The following is a 24,431-nucleotide window of genomic DNA, read 5'->3' as shown; positions in this document are numbered from 1 at the left end:
AATGAGGCTCATGGAATAAAGGAATGAGTTAAAGCATGCATATCTGTGTGAAGTAAGAACAGAAAATAGAGTAATTCGAAGTGAAATAAAAACTAAAAATGCTGGAAAATCTCAGCAGGTCTGGCAGCATCCGTGGAAACGGAAATACTGTATTTAATTGACATTAAGTGTTTTCTTTAAAAAAAAAATTTAAAAAATGATGGTGGACCAAAAGTCAGTGGTGAGATTATATACAAAAATGTGTGGGGCAGCAGTTGTGAAATTATGGCCAAATTAGTAATATACAACAGTGAGGGGTGTAATAATAAATTACAATGGTATATTGTTATTGCTAACAGATTTGAACATACAAATGGCAGATGAAATTTACTGCAGAGAATGTGAAGGCACACAGCTTGGCAGAAGAGGTGTATCAGTTTCCAAGAAATTGGACCCATTTTGCACCTGTCTTTGATGGGTAAATTGAGCACAGCAAGTGTTTCCTGTTGAAGCCCTGCCCATGCTGATATTTGACCACTACTTTTGTTGCGATTCACTTTATCATGGGCTTTATTTCCCTGTTACCACTCCTCGGCACCACCTCCAACCCTATCTCCACTCAATAGATATAATTTTAAAATATAAAAATACGTCCCATGTAATTCTCAAATAACATTTAGGAATGTTACATAATTTTGAGATTATAAAAATCAAGCCTGTAATTTATCCCATCAGGTAAAGCATAAAAATAACTTTAATTTGATACCTAATTCACTTTCATATCTTCAGTATTCTCCATCCACAAGTCCAACCTCCGCAGTTTTGGGGACAGAGCCTTCTCCAAGACAGCTCCAAAGCTCTGGAACTCCCTCCCCCAACTGATCCGCAATTCCGTGTCCCTCACCATCTTCCAGTCCCGCCTCAAGACCCATCTCTTCACCTCTGCCTATCCTTAGCCCCACGTGCCGTCCCTTTTCATCTGTGCATTAATTGCTTCATACTGTGTTTTGTATTGAATTCTGTATTTACTTTGTGTACTAGTCATGTCTCTACTATTTATTTAATTCCCCTTGCATGTTTTTCCTCTACCTGCTAAATTTTTGTAAGGTGTCCTTGAGACTCTTGAAAGGCGCCCATAAATAAAATTTATTATTATTATTAGTATTAAAAAAAGTTGTGGTCATTTTCATACTCAAATTAGCATCTTGTTCCCTGTTGCTTTTCCATTGACTTGACACAAAAGCTGTGATCGAGGACAGTCAAAAGCCTATAACTTTCTTCAAAATTAAGAGAACTGAATTAATTTTTCAGTTATTATAGATTGAAGCATTCTGAAACAAATATGAAACCTCTTACTTGGATGACCAGAAATTAAAGCATATAATTAGTTAGTTAACTAATTGTAGCTAATTACAAAATTGACCGTTGTGACAGGAATAGTAATAAACACCCAGACTGCCATGAAAATTCAAAAATGTGATATTCTCAAGATCAGAACTTGAATATTATTGTATTATATGCTGTAAGTCTGTAACAGATAGGTAAAGAAATTACAATTTCTAGCAAAAGACCAAGTCTTTATGGAGAAGATCAGTTGCTAGCTGGTACATTGGCATATCATAATCAGTAGCATCATCAAACTTCTCAGATTGTAACCAATAAGTAACTCTGTACACCTTGTTTTTCCTCAACTTTTCACTTTTGGCATTGTAAACTACAGGTTTTTGGTCTTCAAACCATGCATGTTAGGCCTTTCTGCCTACTGCTTTCCCATTAAGAATGTCCTGTAGATCCAAATTTGGAGTAGTCCAAATTCAGATAATCTCTACGAATGCTTTCTAAATCAGTCTCTCTTGCTGGGCATTTGGATTGACAATTTTGCATTTCTTCTTCGGAGACGTCTGTTTAAAATGTAAAGAAAAAAACACTGAACAGCATTAGCAGAAACAAGTTATTTGCAGTTTTAGAAAAAAAGGTAGAAATGATAAAGTTAAACGCTAAAACAAATAGTAAATACGCAACAAAAAATTAATATTCATCAGTTTCATCAAATCAATTAAATTCATCTAATCAATTAAATTCATTTAATTCAATTACTAGATCTAAACATCTATACATTTCTTAAGAAAAGTCTAACATTTTTTAATAGCCTAAGTATCCAAATAACAAACTGATCCCATTCACACAAGAATTCACAATATACGATTTTTAAATCTCACTTTGTCATGAATTTATATGCCAGATGTTTAATTCACATAAATTAATCCAGAAACATCCACTCTCAAGATAATCAAAATCATTATTTTTTGCACAATGCATTTGATTAAAACTGCTGTTGATATTTAATATGAAAATATTGATCATGGATAGACAATAACACAAAATATAGGTGATTTAGATGTTCTTATGACATGATTGTGCAAAAAAAAAAAGAAATTTAATTTCTTGAGAGTGGATGCTTCTGGAATGTGATCGATTTGAATGTTGCCTTTGCCATAAATTTAAGCCCATATCGGCATGGCCAATTCGTATGTGGGCCTAAATAACATTTTTCGCATCATAAGATTAAAATGAAGCCACGCCAAAAAGCAAAATAATATGTTAAATAAACGACATACCTTTTGTTTTGTCCTGATATTGCGATCCGTGATGTCGAAGGCATTTTTAGTCGTGTTTAAGTTCAATCCAGCGACGTAATGGTCCAGCAAATTTTTATTTTAACCGGGAAGGGAAGCATGAACGATTTTTCTTCATCAGCTAGCAGCCCGAGGAAATCCCTCTCTGACAACCAATACAAACCTGCATTTTAATCTCCCCCCCCCCCTCCCCAAAGCCTCCGGAATCGCACGCACAGGCAGTGCGCCGCTGGAGTGCCGCTGATGGTAGGTTTTGCAACGCTATAACTTTCATGGGTCTGACAGCCCTCTGAAGGTTGCAAATTTTCTGTATTGTGAACTGCAGCACTCAGATTCCTTCATGCTCTCAAGGGCAGGGCGCAATAGCTCGGCTCGGCTATTACGGGGTCTCCTCCAAGAGACCCACTATGCTTTACTCCACACCTCCTGCTCGCATTTTTATTTTTTAGGCCTTCTTTACCAGTTTCCCCCCCCCCCCATCTCCATTCCCTTCCCACAGGTCGACTGGAATGACATGCAGCTGTAATCCTGGCAAGCAGCTGGCATCTGTGACATGTGCAGGTTGGTTTTAATGCCCTTGAGGGGGATGAAACCACTAGAGAATGAGTTTCTAATATTTGCCATTCTGTTTGGACTTTTTTGGACTTTTGATCAGCACTAACAGAATGCCCCATTTGGGGAATTGTATATGCCGAAATTACACTTTATAGACAAACTGGTTAAATAACACGCTTATAAGCAGTGTGTGGGAACAAGTTGTAAATGGTCATGAACTTTTGAAAGTGGCAGGGCAAGTTGAGAGTTTGATTAGTTTGCCCTTTGGGATCCTGAACTTTGTAAAGAAAAGTTTGCATTCCCATTCCCTGCCCAATGGACCCCTCGCATTAACCTGGGGGTATGTTTGTAAATGTGGAAAAAATAAAATGATATAAAATAGGTACATATATATTTGATTTATTTTGTTTTTTCTTTGACCTTAGCGAGTTTTTTTCTGAATTAATTCTAGTTGTTGGTGATGCACTTTATGTTCTGTATGTATTTAATGACATTTTATTGGACATGTTTTGAGAAGATTTTGCCTGTTTTTTCAGAAAATGTAAGTTTGCATCAGTTAGCCCATGAACGTCTCGGAGAGCTGTTAAGGGTTTTAAAGCTGGTGATTAGCAAACATCAGTCATTGAATTCGGTGGACATTCTAAGTGCCACAGGGACAGTGATTTCTAAAGTAAAAGGTAAGACTGGGCATCTAACTGCATTATATTAAATTTTGAGAAAAATATGTAATATGGTTTAGCTATGTTAAATATAAATTTTAAAGTATTCTGTATGCAAGCAAGAACTTTATTTAACTATGTATATTCTATATTTTCTTTGAGCTGAAGAAAGTTGAGCTTTCTTTCAAACTAGTCTCCTGTGTTCTGCTTCAGTTTTTAGAATAGGTTTCCTTCCACATCATATAGATGTGCCGGTTTGTAGGTTAATTGGCCTTTTTAACAAAGAGTTGTCTCCAATATGGAGGGAGTGAATAGGAAAATGGGATGACATAGAACTAATGTGACCAGATGACTAATGGTCAGTGTGGACCGAAGGGCCGGTTTCCATGTTCAACTAAAGGTACTGCTGCAATAATTTCATACATGAATTAGGTAGCTCATCTTAGAATAAACATTGTGTGCCTTTTACTGCATTATACATTCTCGTGTCTTTATATGTGGAAATAGCACTACATTAAAGGGTGGCTGCAAATGTTAGTCTACATTAAAACAAAATTAAAAATGCAATTGATGAAAAGAGAATTTTTGTAAGATAAAAATTCAAAGGAGAGAAGTATTCCTCGGTTAAAATAGCACCACCTGGTGGGTTTGAACACAATTCATGAAATGTGGAATTTGACACATTTGTATTATAGACAGAATATTTAACTTGACTGAATTTGCCTTAACCTATTTTATCCCTACCCCCATTGTACACAATTTGATCTTAAATATTCTTAATGCATTTCACTAGTTTGTCACTAACTCTCTTGCAAATGATAATGGCAAACAATGCAATCGGTCTCACTGACGTATCACATGCTATACGTGAGGAAATGAATGCATTTCTAACAACTGCCGATTGTCTCTTTTCACTTGCATCCTAACAAAATTTAGTGTAGCCAGAAGTTATGGAGCCACTTAACGTCATCTAAATATACTTCTGCATTGGCAGACACGCTGAATAATAGCAAGTGTTTTGACTGAGGGCAGAGTTAAAACGTTGACTGCATTTTAAGAGTGCCACAGGTTAAGATTGCAAGGGCATAGAATACTTTGGAACTGAAAAGATTTTTTGTGTGCATTGGGCAGCCTACCACAATGAACAGATAAAAGTCCATGGATCAACTTAGTATAGTTAGATACTTGATGAGCAACATGGACATGGTGGGCTGAGGAGCCTTCTATTTCTAGGCTATTTGTGTTGATTTAGGTACTACTGAAATTTTGTGAATACGTGTCTCTAACACCCACTCAGACAGGGTATTCTATATTCAATCTGGATGATTTAAAAAAATCTCCAGTTCTAGTGCTGCGATGTTTTACTACATTTGAACTATTATAGTCCGAAGTTTCCATTTAAGTAAAATGTTGATAATTGGCTAATTTACCAGAAGAATGGTGTTTTATTGGTCTGAGGGGCAGCTGCATGGTGTTAATTTCTCAGTAATATTTCTATTTTATTTTTGAATTGCTCTTACTTAAGTTTTATATATGCGAAAGCAGGCAAGCCTGTTATTTGCGTCAATCAAGTGTTCTGCTTTACAGGCAGAGGTTTGCAGATAAAGTATCTCTCAGCAAAACTCTTTAAGGGGCTGTCCCACTACGGCGACCTAATTGGCGAGTTTAGGAGAGTTTGAAAAATGTCATGTTGAAGACCTCCTTCGACTATGTAGACGACCTCCTTCGACTGTTGAAGACTGGCTTCGACTAGCTTCGGGAAAATTGGACACCGAATAGTGGAGAGTGAAGACGATCTCCTTCGACCTCCCTTCGACTATGTTGAAGACTATCTACGACTACCTTCGATTTCCTTCGACTACCCACAATTACCTACGAATAACATGCCGACCTACTATGACCTACATCGATTAAACCTACGAGTAAAAAATATCGATTTTTTTCCATGGCGACCTTTTTTTGACTCGCGGGCATTTTTCAACATGTTGCAAAATACGCCGTGACCTAGCTGAGGCCTCGAGTATGACTACTCTCGAGCATGAAGGAGAGTTACAAAAGCCTCCTAGGACCTCGTGTCGACCATGCTGTGAGTACGAGTCGAGGGCGAATTCGCGGATTAGGTCGCCGCAGTAGGACAGCCCCTTTAGATTTTAGACTCTAGTTTTGAAGTCACCATCAGACTTTTATGTTTGAAGCACTAAAACCTGATGTGATAAATAAAGCATTAAATGCAAGTTTTTTTTAATTTCAAGTGTCTGATTTTTATACTATAATACTTTGGCCTGCTTTTCGCACCAGAATTCAGGAAAGGGGAGATAAGCTAAGGAGATAGAATTGGCGAAATATGTTCTCATACTGGTAAACCTTTATGTACTGTAAATATATCTTGTAACCACACCCACAGTTTTAGTTCTTTACGAAGATTTGCTATAGATAGTCTGCTACTCGGGAAGCTATGGGAAGGTTTGGAAAGAGTTACTGGAAAATGTTTTAATATTAGCTACATATGTTTCCTAGTTGTAAAGATGTGACAAAATATCTACCTCAAATTTCAGTTGTATTTTAAGTTCTTGCTGAAGTTATAGTTCAAATGTGCTACGCATGTTTGTGACTTAGAACAAAAACTGCAGGAAGTTTGTTTCCTTAAAACTCAATGAGATCAAAGACTAAAAGCCAAATCTTTTGACAGAAGCCTTCCTGCAACAGGAACAAATGCATACTTTGCGCAGAAAGACCAATGTTAATGTTAGTTAGTTAAGTGCTAAATCAGGGTTTTGACGAAGACTTTTGTAATTCTTTAGGGCTCTCTAACAGTTATCACTTTGAAGTGAATTATATATTTTGAGTAGACAAGCTTATTTTGTGCATTCATGTTCTGAGCTGGTAATGAAGACAAGTGTGTATTGTGGTATACCGTGAGTTTTTAATTCAAAACGTCAAAGTTTGCTCTTTGTTGGGGAAGCTCGTAGGGGAAGGAACTGAAACATTGGATTGTATTTGCCAACTCCTGGGGGAGTGAGGTCTTTGCAGACGTTATGCAGGTTTATTGAACCACAAGGAATTCTTTTAACTTGCATTGTATTACTTTTTGGAAAGGTTGTTTGAAGAAGATTGTATTATAGTTTCTTTACAAGAAGATAATTAAAGAGTACTTTGTTATGACTTATTTACAGTACTATTCACCCCATTAGTGTGCTTAGCGGGGCACAGGAAACTAATGTATTTGACAATATCCTGGTTCTTCACATCTTGACCAGATTTCAGTCAGAATTTAAGTATGATAGAAGTTCAAAGTGGGTCTAACCATTTTCTTTATGCTCGGATGAAGAATGATTTGGTCTATTTTGCCTGTGGAATTTGTAATAGCTATGTTGGTACGGTCTGTTTGGCAGTTATATCTCTTTAGTCAGGTTGTGTTATTTGCAGTATTTATAAACATTATACTAAATTAGTCTAGTATGTACATATTTGCAACTGAAAATGCTTGTACTTGTTTAGTTAGCTTACGTTAATTGAGGTGATGCATATTGATGAGCCTTTACTTCATATTCATGTTGTGAATACCTACATTGTATTGTATTGAAGTATAATTTCCTCTTAGGTGCCAACTACAATGAAGTAAATGAAGAGAAAAGAGAGCATTTCAGTGAAATATTTGCTTCCATTGACACATTGGCATTCACATTTGGTAATGTGTAAGTAATACAGTTTGTAATTTGGGCCTATTATAGGTATTTTAGCTGAAATATTATTAAAACTTTATTAATACTGCAACTTAAGTATGCCTAGAAAATTATTTAAATTTAAATTGATTTGAATTTATTTTTTTATTGAACTTTTAAATTTAGCTGTGGTGCTTTATTTTTTCTCTTCGTGCTCCACTCAAATTTTCTACCCTTCCCCACCCACCTCAAGTATTTAAGATTTTGCTGGAATATAGTTATACCACGATTCACATCCTTCCTTTAGTTTATCCAAGCATAGTGTGAGCTTACGCATTGAATGCCGGCAGTGTTTTCAGCTATTGCAGCCAAGCTCAAACCTGTTCTCAATCTACACCAGTATTTGATGATTTTAATGCTGGTCATTGTTCCACCGCCAGGAATGTGAACCCTAACTTTTTTTTCCAGACCTATTTTGTATCTCACTGTGTAGTTCCTGAATTGCTATTAAAGTTGAAATACTAGATTAATTTAAGATGCATTACAAAATGAACCACAATCTAAGACTCAGTGCCTTGATTGCCATTTTTATCTGCAATACCATTAGGGTGATTGCCTTTATATTTAATATTCATCTTCAAGAGCATTTGGGTTTGGGAACTGAAAATTGATACCTGATGAAATCTTTTCTCCAGTGTTACAGGTTGCCTGTTTGTGTTTTAAGCAACGGACACTTTGTTTTAAAATACATAAGCTATTATCTGATAAATTAAAATGGTTTAAGTAAATTGCTTTTGTTTGTTTGATAGTAAAGCAAATTTAAAGTAAGCACATCAACTTTTCAGTGGAAAAGAAGCATTTTTTTCCTGCGAGAATGTGTTCTTTCACTTTGGTTTTTCTGTGTGTCTTTTGTATTGTAGTATCAGAGTGTTCCCCTTATCGTGCCCTGTTTATATCCACAAAAGTAAAATCATTAGCCAATTTTGCAACAGTATAGTGTGTGCATAAACCAGGCAGACCCGTAGCAGTAAACTTTATGTGAAGTTTCAATTATGAATAAGCACGTTTAAAAAATATATATATGTTTAGTTTCAAATGTAGTAACTAGATTGCTTTTATTGTGTCTCAGTTTCTGTGGAGTTTTGCCTATATTCCAGATTTGAATTCAAAACTGAAATTATTTCAAATTATGTTTCTTTACCAGTGAAGTAACTGCTGTTGCATTCAACTATTAGATTGTTCAAAATGCTTTAGTGACAACCCAGAGAGTTGGGAATCTGGAATTCTCTGCCACAGAAGGCAGTGGGGCCAATTCACTGGATGTTTTCAAGATAGTTAGATTTGGCTCTTAGGGATAACTCAATCAAGGGATATGGGGGAAAAGTGGGAACGGGGTACTGATTTTGGATGACCAGCCATGATCATATTGAGTGGGGGCGCTGGCCTGAAGAGCCGAATGGCCTACTCCTATTTTCTATGTTTCTAACCCAAGTTTGCAATGTCTAGAACTAGATTCATAGTGAATATTCAGTTTAAGTAGGCGCGATAGAACATTTGCTTCATACCGCCAGGAATCATTGTTTTATACTTAACCTTTTTAGTTTAGATTAGTTTAGTTTTTAAATTAGAGATACAGCATGGAAATAGGCCCTTCGGCCCATCCGGTCGGCGTTGACCAGCGATCCCCGCATATTAACACTGTCCTACACACACTAAGGACAATTTTTACATTTACCAAGCCAATTTACCTACATACCTGTACGTTTTTGGAGTGTGGGAGGAAACTGAAGATTGCGGAGAAAACCCACGCAGTCATGGGGAGAAGTTACAAACTCCGTACAGAGAGCACCCATAGTCGGGATCAAGCCTGGGTCCCCGGTGCTGTAAAGCAGCAACTCTACCACTGCACCACCGTATCGCCTTTTTTATTTTCTCTAATCTACCTCATACTGATAAAACTGGGAATATGGATGTGTCGAATATTGCTGAGGCGTAGTTTGGATGAAATTGTAAAAGGGGGTGCTTTGAAGCCATTACTGCATTAATAAAATGTAGTATATTGATTTTTCTCTCTGCTTGGCAAGAATTTTTGAAGCAAAAAATGTACTTTAACTTCATGAAAATGTAACACTCATTTAAATCAACCAATTTTTGGCTGGCAGCATTTCAGACTTTCTTATGGGAGACGTGGACTATAGTTCATCTGTGGGACTCCCAATCAGTGGAAGAAGCCGCGTAAGTACACAAAGTTCAAACTAATTAGAAACAATTGTGATCCAGAAATATTATAGGATGTGATAAAATTATTGCTAAATCAATAACTCATTTATAATATAGAAACAGAGGGAGACACCTGATCAATTCTGCAGCTTTTTGAAAGTTATTTAATTTGTCTAATTTCATTATGCTCTTTTGCCTTCTATATAGTAAGTTCATTGATGGCCTTTGCATATTAAAAAAAAATAGGTTGTGACTCTTGCCTTCAATACATGTCATTGTAACCTCCACGGGACCACTTTTATCACAGCTTTACACTGTTTTCTCTCCACCACTTTTCATTTTTTATAACTGCAAACTTGTTTCATTTCCAACTCTTCCCATTTTTGTTCCAAGTCAACAACTAAAATGTCTTCTCTGTTCTCTTTCCACCAAAGCTGTATAACCTGTTGAGTATTTCTACCATTTTCTAATTTTATTGCTCAGAATAACTGTCTGTTTATTTATTTATTTTTTACATCTCATCGTGCTTCTTGGTCTTGTATCTCTCTCCATTGATTGCATATTGGAAGCAACATCTGTTTTCTACTCTTATCAAAACCATTCATTGTATTCATGGAACTATTAAGTCTCCTTTGAATCTTTCCTTCTGAGGAAAACAGCTCCAGCTTCTATATACGACACACCAGTATTAATAGCAACATGATTAATTTGATGATGCAGAAACCATTTACAACCATTTGCACAGTGCTCCCAGCCTGTTTGTTGTGAATGAATGCTTTTGGGAATCTACATACCATGCATAATTAGATTTATTGAATGTATAATTGATGCATAAGTATTTAAAAAGGTGGAGCATGATCTTGTTTACATCACACTAATTTATAAACTACAACTACATTCAGTTTTGGTGGTTTGGTATCGTTTGCATATATGCCATAGATGTGTTGTAGACTTGCAGCTAATTAAGTTGTAATTATAAAAAGAAAGCAAACTTTAGAAATCTCCTGCTGATTATTGCATCCAATGAATTGGAGTTTTATAGTTAAAATATGAAACATTTTTCTGCATCTAAAATTAGTAATTGTTTTTTATTATCAATTTAAGTCCTACGAAAACCTATTCGTGGGATCAGGAGGATCAGTTCGGGAAAAGAATGACTTGCAAGGTACAAATGCATTTTTGAAATTGTTTTAAAATATAATGATCTGAGAAATGTTACTGTCTGCCAAATTTCCTACTTTACATCTGTAAATACAATTCACAAGGTACTTCGTCCAAACAGCTTTTGACCACCTGTCAAACGTGCAATGTCTTTTTTGTTTTGTTTTATTGTTTTTTCTAGATATTAGAGATGTTGTAATGCGAGTAATATTTGTTAAACTTGTTAATGCTTTCAGATACCTACCATGTTTTTGATGCATTGACTGAATTCCAGTATTTTTCCCTACATATGCATTCCTATGAAACTTTGTGTTATAAAAACAACTATCAATGGAGAAAAGAGGTTAGGGTCTAGATTTTCAGACTGGCAGGAGCAAAGTTATTTTTCCCGCAGGATTTGCAGAAATAAAGATATTTTTAATAGCTGTAAGTTTATTTTTACTGTATTGCCAAACTTGTGAAGGCTGCATGTTACATTGTTTAAATGTAGTAAGTGTCAATAGTAACAATTTCTTGTCAATTACAATGACCATCTGTGGTTCAACTGGCAGTTGTATTCATAAAAGTCTGGTTACTGCAGGGAAGTTGCATGGAAACAGTTTTTTTCTTTAGACAGCTTTTTTTCATTTTCCAGTATAACTCTTAAGTGGTTCTCTAGTTTATGGTCATGTTACAACTAATTTGGCCTGTGTAGAAACGTATTCCCTAATTTATCAGTTACGTTATATCCAGTTTGCGTTATAGAAACACGTTAAAGCAAAACCTCCATTCATCCAAACTGAGGATCTGGCTCAATAAGATGAGCTTTATATTTCAGTCACATGGTCATCTATGGTCACATGTTTGTTTCCTTGCAACTATTTTCTGTTCTGGTTTGCCTCATTGTGACCCAAGACTCCACTGCCCGTTTAAGCATTGTCTAGGGCTGGTTAATTTATTCTGAGCAGTGAATGGATTAAGTAGGCCAGAAATTTCTTTCTTCTGTATTGACTGCGGTCAAAGGTATATCTGACATGTTAATGATCTTTTTTGAGAAAGTCCTATAAATCATATTCTTCTATTGAGAAGTTCTGCAACAGCATTGTTGGGTTTCATTTTTATATTGGTTGCAGACTCGAAAGGGACATATGCAGACACTCCTTGAGTTAAGTAAGGTTTCCATTCCTGTGAACTGATTTATCCTTAAACCTATTTATCTGTAAGTTTAAGTTTAAAAACTAACAACTTCTCAGTCGGGAAAACTAAGTGGGTGATAGAAATAACAGAGGCTCAATCATGTGAAGCCAATCGCTAAGGATGTGATCATAAAAGAGCCAAAGTACTAGCAGAGGCAATACAATTCTAATGAGAATTTTTAATCGTGTTATAGTTTAATCATTTGACTTTTTTTGCCTGTACAGATATTTTCAGCATAAATTATTCAATTATATTTTTGACTTTAAAAGCAGAGAGTGCAGAAATTTATGGGGATGTTGCCAGGGATGGTATTGAGCTATAGAGAAAGGTTGGGCAGGGTTGGAGTTTATTCCTTGGAGCACAGGAGGCTGAGGGGGCTATCTTATTGAGGTACATAAAATAATGAGCGGAATAGATAGGGTGGATGCAGAGTCTTTTACCAAAGTCAGGGTATAAAAGGGCAGCTTTTTCACAGAGTGTGTTGGGTGTATGGAATGAGCTGCCATTGGAGGTACTTGAGTAATATAACTGCATTTAACAGACACCTGTAACATGTATATGAATAGGACAGGTTTAGAGCATTGTGGCCAAATGCAGGCAAACGGGACAAGCTTAGATAGGATATCTTGTCGATGTGGATGGATTGAGTCTAAAAATATGTGTTTAAAAATATCCTTTAATAAAATCTGACAACATGCACTTTAACCACATGTGATTTTATTTCTATTACAAATCTCAAATTGTGGTGTACAGAGGCAAATAAATAAATGATGGGTCTTTGTCCCAAATATTATGAGGGCAATGTAGCTATGAAACGGGTCCCTGTAAGCTCTGGATTGATAACGTCTTGGGTCAATAGATATTACAGGGTATGGTTTCCATAAATGTCAGTAATAACTTGTTATCTATAGCCCATCTCTACCGGGTTAATGTTAACGTAGACAAATCCTTGTAGGAAGGTTTGGGTGTAAGAATGGGTGTAGAGCAAGCAGTAAAACTGCAGCGTTGTGGAGCGGGTAGGCAAAAAATAGAGTTGGAACCTACGCCCTTTAAACCAGAATGTTCAAGGTTAAGAAAAATGGAGTGTTCAGCATATAAACAGGCATTTAGTTTCTCAGACCAGTTGGGTTGAAATTCATATCGAAGCTGAATTTTTGGTATCGTGCTTTTGTGATGACAATTGGAGAATTATACAATGATAAAATGTTTCTAGTGCTAACAATAATCCAAGATGAAGGTTGAGGTTAAATTTCCCAATGGGTTCTAAGGCTGGGAAATGGGAATAGAAGCAAAACTGACCCCATTTCCAGGAGTTTTACCATCAAGTGTAAAATGGTGTGTTCTGATTTTTGTGAGCTCTAGAAATATGGTTCCAATGTAAAAATCGTAAGGAGTTAAAAAATGATAGGTTTAGCCTATTTTTAACTTCCCTCCAATGTTTTTTTTTTTTTTTTACATGATTGTGAGAAGGAATGTCTGTGGCAACAAGTACCTTGCCATAATAATATCTGCACCGTGTCTCATCTAGGCCATTGGCTGCAACCATGAATATAAATTGAATCCTGGACCAGATGGATCTTTACTCCTACGAAGATTTCCTCCAACGAAGATTTCACTATATTTCCTGTACACAAATGGCCTCATCCTGCACCTATTTTCTCTGTTATTTTGTCATTATGCGAACAGCAGACAAAATCAAACATGACTATCTGCATCATTTCACTGCATTTTATCCAATGCTCAATGTGGAAAGATTGGATGGGGCTCATTTAACTGCATTCTGCTGATGGGTTGGTTGCAAGCGTAACCAAAAACAAACAATGGAGAAATTTCCTTGCATCTATCGAGGCCAACAGGAAGTCAAATTTGAACAAACCTTCGATCAGGAAGTTGTAAACCCAGGTCCATTGTAGATGTTGATTGTGTCCATCCAAATCGGTTTTCTCACTGCATAATTTTTGATGAAAAAAACATACAGTGTTAATGAGCACTGCATTAATGAGCACAGCTTTAAAGACTAATGTGAGGTCAACCATCCAGGTATTGTTTCATGTATGGAATCTCATCCTCGCAGAAGGTGATAATCAAAGGATAGCAAACAAAATAGCACTGAAGCATGTTTACTTTACTTCACCATTAAACATTTCACGTACTGATATTTGACCTTGTCAAAATTGGTGGTATTATTGAGGTTTCGATGATCATCCCTGTAATAATACTCCTTCAATGTGTTCTGAGATGGATGACGTGCACATTTTTCACTTTTTAAAAGATGAAAAATGTCAGGAATGTTGTTTACTTGAACTCGAGAATAAATTGTATTATTTAAAAAAAACTTAAATGACCAAAACTGATAGTGGAAATGACTAATAATACCACTCCTGTGCCAGAGACTCATAGTTGCATTTACTCGGGCTCCAACATATTATTAATCATTGTTTACATTAACTGATTTAGTGGTCAATTTGGTTGTTTTAATGAGGCTTAAAATGCAAACCAGTTTCTTTCAAATTTAACCCAGGCATGTCTCTGGACAAGATATGCAACATTCTGATGCCCAAATGTTTTTCTCACTGGTTCACAGTACACACTCTCAATCAGGCTCAGTAATGGGTAAATAATTGCTTATCTCAAGCCATCTATTCCTTGGAATTTGTGGAATTTCCTTCCAATAGTAAGTTCTGGTTGCCATTTTAACAGCGATGTAGACTTGAAATATTTATAAATATTTTCCAATTTTGTTTTTGCCTGTAAGCTGTATCAGGCTTTATAGTTGAGTTTTGTATAACTATTTGAGTGTTATCTCCAGATCATGAAAGATATCACAAGTAGTGACAGCTCATGCAAATGCAGCAAAGATCTGAAATGCAAGCTACATATTGTAGATTAGATAAGTGGTTAAAATTTAGAAGTTTGATTTGATTCATGCTTGTGTGAATTCAAGCACCATCCAAGTCTTGAGCTTGCGAGTTGAGTTGTTGCTCTTGTACTGTACATAGTTGATATTGCAGCTTTTAGTTGGAACGGTTGTTCTGCATGTCCTCTTGAAAAGATACAAGTATCTTAGAATACTGTTTGAAGAAGAGCAAATGAGCTCATGATATCATGGTTAATATCTCAACCAAAGTTCTCGACTAAAAATAACTAATTAATTAGTTTGGATGATCTCACAGGATGTAAATTGGAAATAACGTTATGTCAGCAACCCTACATTTCATAAAATAATTTGTTGGCTTTTAAATGTTTTGCAAGATTTTGGCGTGCTGAATGTTTCCTCCTTCGTACCACCACCAGGTGTCAGCCAGTATGGGAACCGATTTACAATTTTCTAAATGATGACTTGGCTGAAAAAGTTAGTTAGATCAGCTTAGATTAATTCATTAATGACATTGAACACAGAATCAAACATCTTTGCTGGAAGGATAATACGTAAAAAGATAATTTTATAATTGATAGATTTTTAACAAAACAATGCACCTAAAACAAAGAGAATGCAGTTTATAATGCATAAATAATATTTAGCAATTTAATGAAATACCATCACCTAACAGCTTTATTGCTTGCACTTTTAAGTTGAATAGTGAACAACTAATTAAATTATTATACCTTCCATTGACTTGGAAAGCATTATCTCTCCAAGTATCTCTGGTTCTGGGTCCATAGTCTCCATCATTCCAACACCACCATGTTAGTTATCATTATGACCTTAACTTGTATTGCAAGATCACAAGTGTTCAGTACAAACATTTGGATTTCTGTATGCTTTACGAGCTTGATTTATATTTCAATCTTATTCCCTGATGTTTCATTTCGTGTTTTTAGGGGCTCTCCGAGCAAAGGAGGTTGATAATATGCTACTTAAAAATGACAGCGGGATAGAGTCAGCTTTAATGTATGCAAAAAATTGGTCGAGATATACCAAAGATATTCTGGCCTGGTTGGAAAAGCGGCTTAGTCTAGGTGAGTTCTTCACACAACTGTTCAATCTTGTTAGCCAAAGTCACTTCAATCAGTGAAATGTTCTAATACATCTTGCGTTCACTTTTTTTCTTTGCACAAGTAAATAACATTTTGTCTAACTTGTACCCACTTTTTAATGGTGCATTTAAGAATTTTTGTTTTGTATCATAGTGGCTAGTTGCATTAACTGAATTTAAATTATTACTTCTGGTTATTTAGTTTATTTTTGGTTATTTAATTACTTTTCGCACAGCTTCAGGATCAAAACAGTTCAATTGTGACATTCATCCCATTGTGTCAATGCCAGCTTTCAGAAGGATCTTTCCAGTTGTTTTAATCATTCATGGGATGTTGGCTTAGTTTCAGCCTAATTTTATTGCCCATCGCAAATTGTGGGACATTTTGTTGCTATGATGACTTGGCTGAATTTTTGCATAGATTTGTAGTTCAGATCATCCAGTAACTTAAACTATAATTATATTTGTGTTATTGTGTTAGATTTGCCAGAAAGCTGACGTTCACTCCTTTGAGGATCAATAGACAATGGGTGCAGGAGTAGGCCATTCGGCCCTTCGAGCCAGCACCGCCATTCAATGTGATCATGGCTGATCATCCCCATTCAGTACCCCGTTCCTGCCTTCTCCCCATATCCCCTGACTCCTCTATCTTTAAGAACCCTATCTAGCTCTCTCTTAAAAGTATCTAGAGAACCGGCCTCCACCGCCCTCGGAGGCAAAGAATTCCACAGACGCACAACTCTCTGTGTGAAAAAGTGTTTCCTCATCTCTGTTCTAAATGGCTTACACCTGATTTTTAAACAGTGGCCCTTGGTTCTGGACTCCCCCAACATCGGGAACATGTTTCCTGCCTCTAGCGTGTCCAAACCCTTAATAATGTTTCAATAAGATCCCCTCTCATCCTAAATTCCAGAGTATACAGACCCAGCCGTTCCATTCTCTCAGCATATGACGGTCCCGCCATCCTGGGAATTAACCTTGTGAATCTACGCTGCACTCCCTCAATAGCAATAATGTTGTTCCTCAAATTAGGGGACCAAAATTGCACACAATACTCCACGTAGATCTTATTAGATAGATTCCGCCAACATTTAAAAGTGCTGTTCACAGTTGGATTCCTTAACTTGCCAGATTTTGTATTCACAGAACCACATGCAATCTCAATCCCTTAAATCTCGGTTTTAAAATTTCTTATGATTAACATAAATTTTTGTTTTCTTTTTAAAATCCATGCTCATGGCATCATTAAATCTGTTTCTTTACTAAAGATCTCAATTCTGGGTCAACCATAATTTGACTTTTAAAATATCAGCTCCCTTTTATGCTTTTCCAAGTAACTTGGTATTTTTTTCCAAGCGCTGGTTAAGTTTGTGTTAGATTGCTCTATCTGAAACATGTCCTCACCATATATTTAGGTTGACATGTATCTAATTACGTACCTTTTTTTTAGCATGGTTTAATTTTTGTGTTCATTAGTCCTCCAGTATTCCACATCTGAATTGGATTGAATGACTCGGTTGACATTTTCAATACTTTCATTTATTTCCCTCTGCAACTTGCATTCCATCCAAATGACGTGGTTTTCGACTCGTACTATCAGCTGCCTTCTTCAACTTTCCTACCTTATCTTCTACAGTGAAGACTATTATAAAGTACTAATTTTAGTGCTTCAATCTTGCCCTCTGCCTAAATGAGATCTTCATTTTGGTCCCTAATTTTGTGACCCCCAGGCTACCCTCTCTTGTTTGATTATCCTGTTACCATTTTTTGCGGGGTTTATTTCTAATAATATTATTTCCCACTCATGCAGATACAGAATATGCAAGAAGTTTTTCAAAATTGGCAGAGTCAGCTAAGATGTGTATCGGCCAACAGGTAAATATAATGTCTGATGTTAAGGGAATTTATTATTGCAAGTGTTACTACAAAGTAAACTACTTGGGATGTCAACACTTCTTTTTCTGGCCAAATGCAGACAATAATGGGGTGGGCTTAAATCAGCATGAATCAGGTTTGTAGAGCAAATGATCAGTCAACACATACATGTAATTTTCGGAGCATGTTGTCAAATGTGTGCTTGTAATATGTTGGAGGAAATCAATTTCTACATACAGATGCTCCTCGACTTACGATCCTTCGACTTGCGATATTTTGACTTTACGATGGTGCAAAAGCGATACAAATTCAGTAGAAACCGTAGTTTGAATTTTGATCTTTACCCGGGTTAGTGATATGCAGTACGATATCCTAAAACAGGAGTTGCAACGGCTTCAAGAGCTGCAGTAAATCTGGTCGGCCAAGAAAAAGTAAAAAGAGAGAACTAAAGACTCCCTGAAAGGCAAGTGTCTTCTGCAAAACGCACAGCAAAAGGAAGCCACTGTGGTTCTGGTAAACAAAAGTGGCAAATCTCAGCAGCTGGACCCTGCAACAAAACACAACAACTTTCCACCCGGGCAGGCAAAACGGCAAGGAAGAGCAAAGAGCGGAGTCGGAACCTAGCGTACCTCTGCTAGTGCTTGCCAATGGGAAGGGCCTCGGAGTAGCCCAAGGGAGGGGAAGGTCAAGCAGCCCGAGACCAACAGCAGCCCAGACCCCACGGCAGTATAAAACAAAGTCAATGGCAAGCAGACGTTAAAAATCGCAGGCAACCAAACCAAGTATTGAGCGGCTGTCGAAGCGGGCCGAGGGCTTCAGACCCTGTGCGACTTATCAGAGGAGAGAATGTTTGGTAGGTTAGGTGTATTAAATGCATTTTTGACTTACGATATTGTGGATTTACGATGGGTTTATTGGAACGTAACCCAAACGTAAGTTGAGGAGCACCTGTACATTCAACTTTACCACTATTGCATTGGATGAATTGAAAAGCAACCCATTAGGAAAGATAATTGAGCTAGAAGAGCTGTGTAATTATTTTAGTTTTTCTTAACAGGTGCACATGCCATTTCAGACAGTGTATATGTCTGCTTTTGAATATGATATGGAGTACTGTCAGGCACTTCTTCAAACTGGAGCAGGTCTCCAGTCAAATAAATTCATTCAGGTGAGGTCTTTGCAAGTTTTCGTTGTCTGACAAGTGTCCTTTTTTTAATGCATAATTTTTGGGAGGGTAATACAGCGTGGAAACAGGCCCTTCATCCCACCGGGTCAACACCGACCACCCATCAGCCGTTCACACCACATCTATGTTATCCCACTTTTCCATCTGCACCCAACACATCAGGGACAATTTAAAGAGGAAAGTTAGCCTACAAACCCCGGAGGGAGGACACCGGAGGATTCTTACGTTGACATGTGAACTCCACACAGATGGCCCAGTCAGGATAGAACCCGGATCTCTGCCGCTGTCAGGCTGCAGCTCAAATCAGTTGCGCCACTGTGCTGCCCATATTATTATAGTCTGAAGAAGGGTCTCGACCGGAAATGTCACCTATTCCTTCGCTCCATAGATACTGCCTCACCTGTTGAGTTTCTCCAGTATTTGTGTCTGCCCATATTATTATATTACTTACACAAATATTGTTAGCTACTTTTATAATTTGTGAATTTCAAATTCCAGTTTGTAGATAGTAACTCAAACTTTTGGTTTGAGTTTATTTCTCCCGTGTGCAATCTCCTCCCTGGCTGCTTAAAACATTGTCCAGTTTTGTGTTGGTGGGAATGTATTATTCTCATGTGTCTTAGATTGTTCTTTCTCTACTGTTTGGTGTCCATGAGCATTTCCTTGTGAAGGGAGGAAAGGAAACAGTTCTGCCTCGTTTATTGTATTGGAACTGAACACTCTTTGTTTTCCCCCTTGTTGATCATTTCTATGTAACTTAGATTATGTGCATTAGATAGAAGAATTGGATGTGCAAGAAGATCTTCCTATGCAAGCTTGAACTTGGAATTATTTTGGTTGCAACATTTGAAGTTGTAATTTGTTCCATTTTATTTGAACTGTTAATAAAAGTTAATTTTAGCAGCAGGTGTATTGGTATAGAGTTATATTTCTGCGTTAAATATTTTATAGCCTCTTCTGCTGCGAAGAAATGAGCTTGACAAGCAACGTAAAGAAATTAAAGAACAGTGGCAAAGGGAGCAAAGAAAAATGGTATCATTCTTCATTCTCTTTGAAATAAAATTTTGAACTTGCTCATTTGTTTTTAATATAAATGCAATTTATAAATATCAGGAACCTTTTATCTATTTGACAGCATGAGGCAGAAACAACCCACAGAAAAGCAAATTTGTTGTACATTCAACGCCAAGAAGAATATGAGAAAGCAAAATCATCTACAATTCGAGCAGAGGAAGAACGTGTAACTTCAAGTAATGGACAAACTGGAACTTTCAACAAGCACCTTGAGAAAAAAAGAAAACTGGAAGAAGATGCTTCACAAAAAGTAAACTTCAAGTCATATTATCAGATTTATTCCATTTAAGTGCTGTTTTTCTAATAATGAGTGCTGCTGGTTTTACTCAACTTGAAGTTGTAAATTAATTTGAAATCTTCACTTCAAAATTTGATTTTTCTGGTGCATAAACTACTAAACACTGTGAATAAAATATAGTTAATTGATCATCTTGTTGCCCAGTCTTGAGAATTTAACTAATCACAATAATTGTTTGGTTCTAATGGGGTTCAGGGCATGGAACATTCAAAGGGTATGTATTTTAAGTTGCCTATGGAGTGATTTGATCGTGGTTTGCTTGTTCTGGATTTAGAAGAATTATTAAATAATAACATTCCTATTGGTTATTTAAATTAGTAAAATATCTCTTTTGTAGGCAGAAGAAGCTGGAGAGAATTTCAAAGCCTCGATATCGGATGCCAATGAAAAAAGAAACAACATGGAAAGCATCAAAAGTGAAATACTGACGCAACTACGCGAACTTGTCTACCAGTGTGATCTCACCTTAAAATCAGTAAGATTGGTTTCTGCAAATCACGTGTGCATAGTTAAAACATCTATAAAATTGTTTCAACTTCAAGAATTTAGTTGAGCATGCTGATATGGAGAAGTTTGCCTTTAATCACTTTGCTAAGAGTATTGGCTCTTACTTCTGCACATCAGTTCTTTTGACCTTCATGGCGCTGAATAAGTTAACGTGACCAATTTCACGCATTTATCACCAGCTGCAAAAGCCAAATTTGAAACATATTTATAGATTTGTTACAGTAGGAAAATTAGTAATTTGACTCATTGGACCTGTGCCAGCTTTAAAGAAAATACTCAATTCGTCCCCTCCCTTGTACTTTACCCTGGAGATTTGAAAATTGTTTTCTTTCAAATGCAACTTATTTAAAACCCATGATTGAAACTGCTTCCACACTTTCAGGGATTCAATTAAAGACCATACTTATTTGTAGTGCAATAATATTCTTTGTCCTATATTTGCACTTCTCCTAGAATCAATAGTTATAGTCTATAACTCTATTTGTTATATTTCAAAACATAAAATTTAACTTGGCCGTCCTTAATATTTGCAGCATTTACATCATTGATTTAAAATTTAACTCTTTTAGGTGACGGTCAACCTGTTTCAGATGCAGCATGCTCAAGTAGTCTCCCTTCCTGTTAATTATCAATCTCTTTGTGAAAATACCAAGTTATACGAGCCAGGACAACAGTATTCAGAATTTGTCAAAAGTTTACCAAAGGAGGAAATTTCGATGGAGCCATACTTTTTGCCATTTTCTGTTTCACCCAGTGGAGGGTAAGTATCTGAATGTTTACCTTAAATTATTTTGATTTGTGTGCAGATAGTGACATATAAGCTTGGTATGAGCACTATTTATGAACATGCTGGTTTACAAAAATGGGCACAAAATGCTGGAGTAACTCAGCGGGCCAGGCAGCATCTCTGGAGAACGTGGATAGGTGATTTTTCGGGACAGGACCCTTCAGTTTGAAGAAGGGTCCTGACCTGAAACGTCCCATATTCGCGTTCTTCAACGATGCTGCCTGACCAACTGAGTTACTTTGGCATTTTTTTCTATTTATGAAAATTCTATTCATTTTTACTATGGCAAATAATATTTATACTCGGTCCATAGGAATACACGAATGCATGATGCATTTTGCTGAACATTTCAATGTTTCAGGATTTTTTTATTGTCCAAATATCTTCTAGGAGCGCAATACTTAAATCGGGGAATATCAGTAAGGATTATATGAGATTTGTAATATACAGAGCCCTCCATAATGTTTAGGCCAAAGACCCATCATTTATTGATTTGCCTCTGTACATAATTTGAGATTTGTAATACGTGGTTAATCACGTGGTTAAAGTCAGATTTTATTAAAGGATATTTTTATACATTTATACATTTGGTTTCACCATGTAGAAATTATAGCTGTGTACATAGTCTTCCCCCCCCCCCCCCCCCCCCCCCCCATTTCAGGGCACCATAAGTTTGGGACACATGGCTTCACAGGTGTTTATAATTGCTCAGATGACTCCTTAATGCAGGTATAAGAGTTCTCAGCACCTAGTCTTTCCTCCCCTTTCCATCACCTTTGGAAACTTTTATAGCTGTTTATCAACATGAGGACCAAAGTTGTGCCAATGAAAGTCAAAGAAGCCACTATGAGACTGAGAAACAAGAATAAAACTGTTAGAGACATCAGCCAACCCTTAGGCTTACCAAAATCAACTGGTTGAAACATCATTAAGAAGAAAGAGAGCACTGGTGAGCTAAATAATAGCAAAGGGACTGAGTGGCCAAGGAAGACCTCCACAGCTCGTAGAAGAATTTTCTCTATAATAAAGAATTAAGGGCCTTTCCCACTTGGGAGACCTCCACCGCGAGTTCTGGCGACCTTATGCGACTATAAAAAAAAATCAAGGTCGCGGTGACCTACGACCTTCCTCGACTATGTGTACGACCTCCTACGACTATGTTGAAGACCTCCCTCAACTATGAAGGAGAGCTCATTCGACTATGTTGAAGACTGGCTTCGACCATGTACGTTTTACTCGAGGATGGTCTCTGGCAAATTGGTCCGTGAATGAGCATGACCCCCTTCCACCTCCGAGGACCACACCGAAAACCAACAGTGACCAGTGACGAGTGTCTACAGCTCAAATGATCACCTGATAAAATGGTCATGTCTGCATTTCTTTTCCTCACTAAAAAATGCCTCCTAGGTTTGTTTGTTTTTTTTAAATCATTCTGAACCATGCAAGCAAGGAAGGAGGATGTTAGTAAAAATACAACTACTGCTGTTTGCAGTAGCCCTTTTGCTTCAGCAGCCTTTAAGAAAGGGGAAGAGCAAGGGTGAAGAGGAAGCACAAGAAGAGGTCTCAATGGGTGAATGTAGATGATGTGATGGACTGTCCCAGTACACCAGATGACTGGAAGAGAGTGGCGCTGGGCTTTGACAAAAGATGGAACTTCAAGCACATGTGGGGCAGTGGATGGCAAGCATGCCATTCTTGTCCCTGTCCTTGTACCCCTCATTTTCCTTATTGTACAGGATGGCATTCTGCTGGAACCTTTCCTCAAGGTCCCCCTCCTGCTGCCTGGTGAAGGTGTAGGGCATTACCTTCCTCCAGCCCTCCCTCACCACCAATGGGGCATCTGCCTCTGATGCTGTGTCAGACACGGGAGAAAGGGCTGCTTTGCTGCCTTCAAATAAGGCAGTGAAAGATCGGGTTGTGGTGGGGACGTATACTACCACCCTGGTATCTTCCTTCAGGGGTCTCTCATGCAGGGCTATCTCCTCCTGCACTATCACCTCCTGCCACTCCTCCTGGGTGGGCAACACCTGCATGGCAGGATTTTTTTTTATGCCCTCCCCCTGAGCTGCTGCCTTTTTGGTGCCATCTCTATAACACAAGTCTCCTCTCCAAAAAACTATCCAGCTATGAATGAACATGCCCTGGAGTGTCAGAGGTCACGTGCTGCTGTTTAAATTATCAATCACCCGATCTGACCCCAATTGAGCATGCCTTTTATATGCTGAAGAGAAAACTGAAGGGGACTAGCCCCCAAAACAGGCCTGGCAGAGCATCACCAGAGAAAACACCCAGCATCTAGTGATGTCCATGAATCGCAGGCTTCAAGCAGTCATTGCATGCAAAGGATGTGCAACAAAATACTTAAAATGACTACTTTCATTTACATGACATTGCTGTGTGCCAAACATTATGGTGCCCTGAAATGGGGGGGGGGGGGGGGGGGGGGGGGGGAGGGGGGACGTATAAACACTGCTGTAATTTCTACATGGTGAAAACAAAATATATAAATGGCCTTTAATAAAATCTGACAATGTGCACTTTAACCACATGTTTTTTTCTATTACAAATCTCAAATTGTGGAGGGCACTGTGAATTGATGCCTATGTAATTCCTCCATTAAATTCTCATTCCTGATCTCATTTACTAGGGAATAGTCATTTTCCAGTAATTTTTTTTTCC

General features: G+C 37.3%; 1 protein-coding gene across 3 annotated transcripts in view; it reads left to right on the top strand.

The window, feature by feature from the left end:
• LOC129700770 (rho GTPase-activating protein 29-like) overlaps positions 1-24,431 on the top strand; it is a 59,171-nt gene that overhangs the window by 15,722 nt on the left and 19,018 nt on the right. For all 3 annotated transcript variants that reach the window (XM_055641458.1, XM_055641457.1, XM_055641456.1), the window contains exons 3-13: positions 3,707-3,847; positions 7,431-7,524; positions 9,654-9,726; positions 10,816-10,876; positions 15,871-16,008; positions 17,836-17,900; positions 18,958-19,068; positions 20,038-20,118; positions 20,222-20,410; positions 20,796-20,933; positions 21,535-21,725. In XM_055641458.1, the coding sequence (XP_055497433.1) occupies positions 3,707-3,847; positions 7,431-7,524; positions 9,654-9,726; positions 10,816-10,876; positions 15,871-16,008; positions 17,836-17,900; positions 18,958-19,068; positions 20,038-20,118; positions 20,222-20,410; positions 20,796-20,933; positions 21,535-21,725 (1,282 nt within the window). The remainder of the gene's footprint in view (positions 1-3,706; positions 3,848-7,430; positions 7,525-9,653; positions 9,727-10,815; positions 10,877-15,870; positions 16,009-17,835; positions 17,901-18,957; positions 19,069-20,037; positions 20,119-20,221; positions 20,411-20,795; positions 20,934-21,534; positions 21,726-24,431) is intronic.

This window comes from Leucoraja erinacea, chromosome 10, assembly GCF_028641065.1.
Source record: "Leucoraja erinacea ecotype New England chromosome 10, Leri_hhj_1, whole genome shotgun sequence".
In the NCBI taxonomy this organism is placed as follows: domain Eukaryota; kingdom Metazoa; phylum Chordata; class Chondrichthyes; order Rajiformes; family Rajidae; genus Leucoraja; species Leucoraja erinaceus.
Note: the sequence above shows the minus strand (reverse complement) of the source record. Positions and strands in the feature narration are given on the sequence as shown.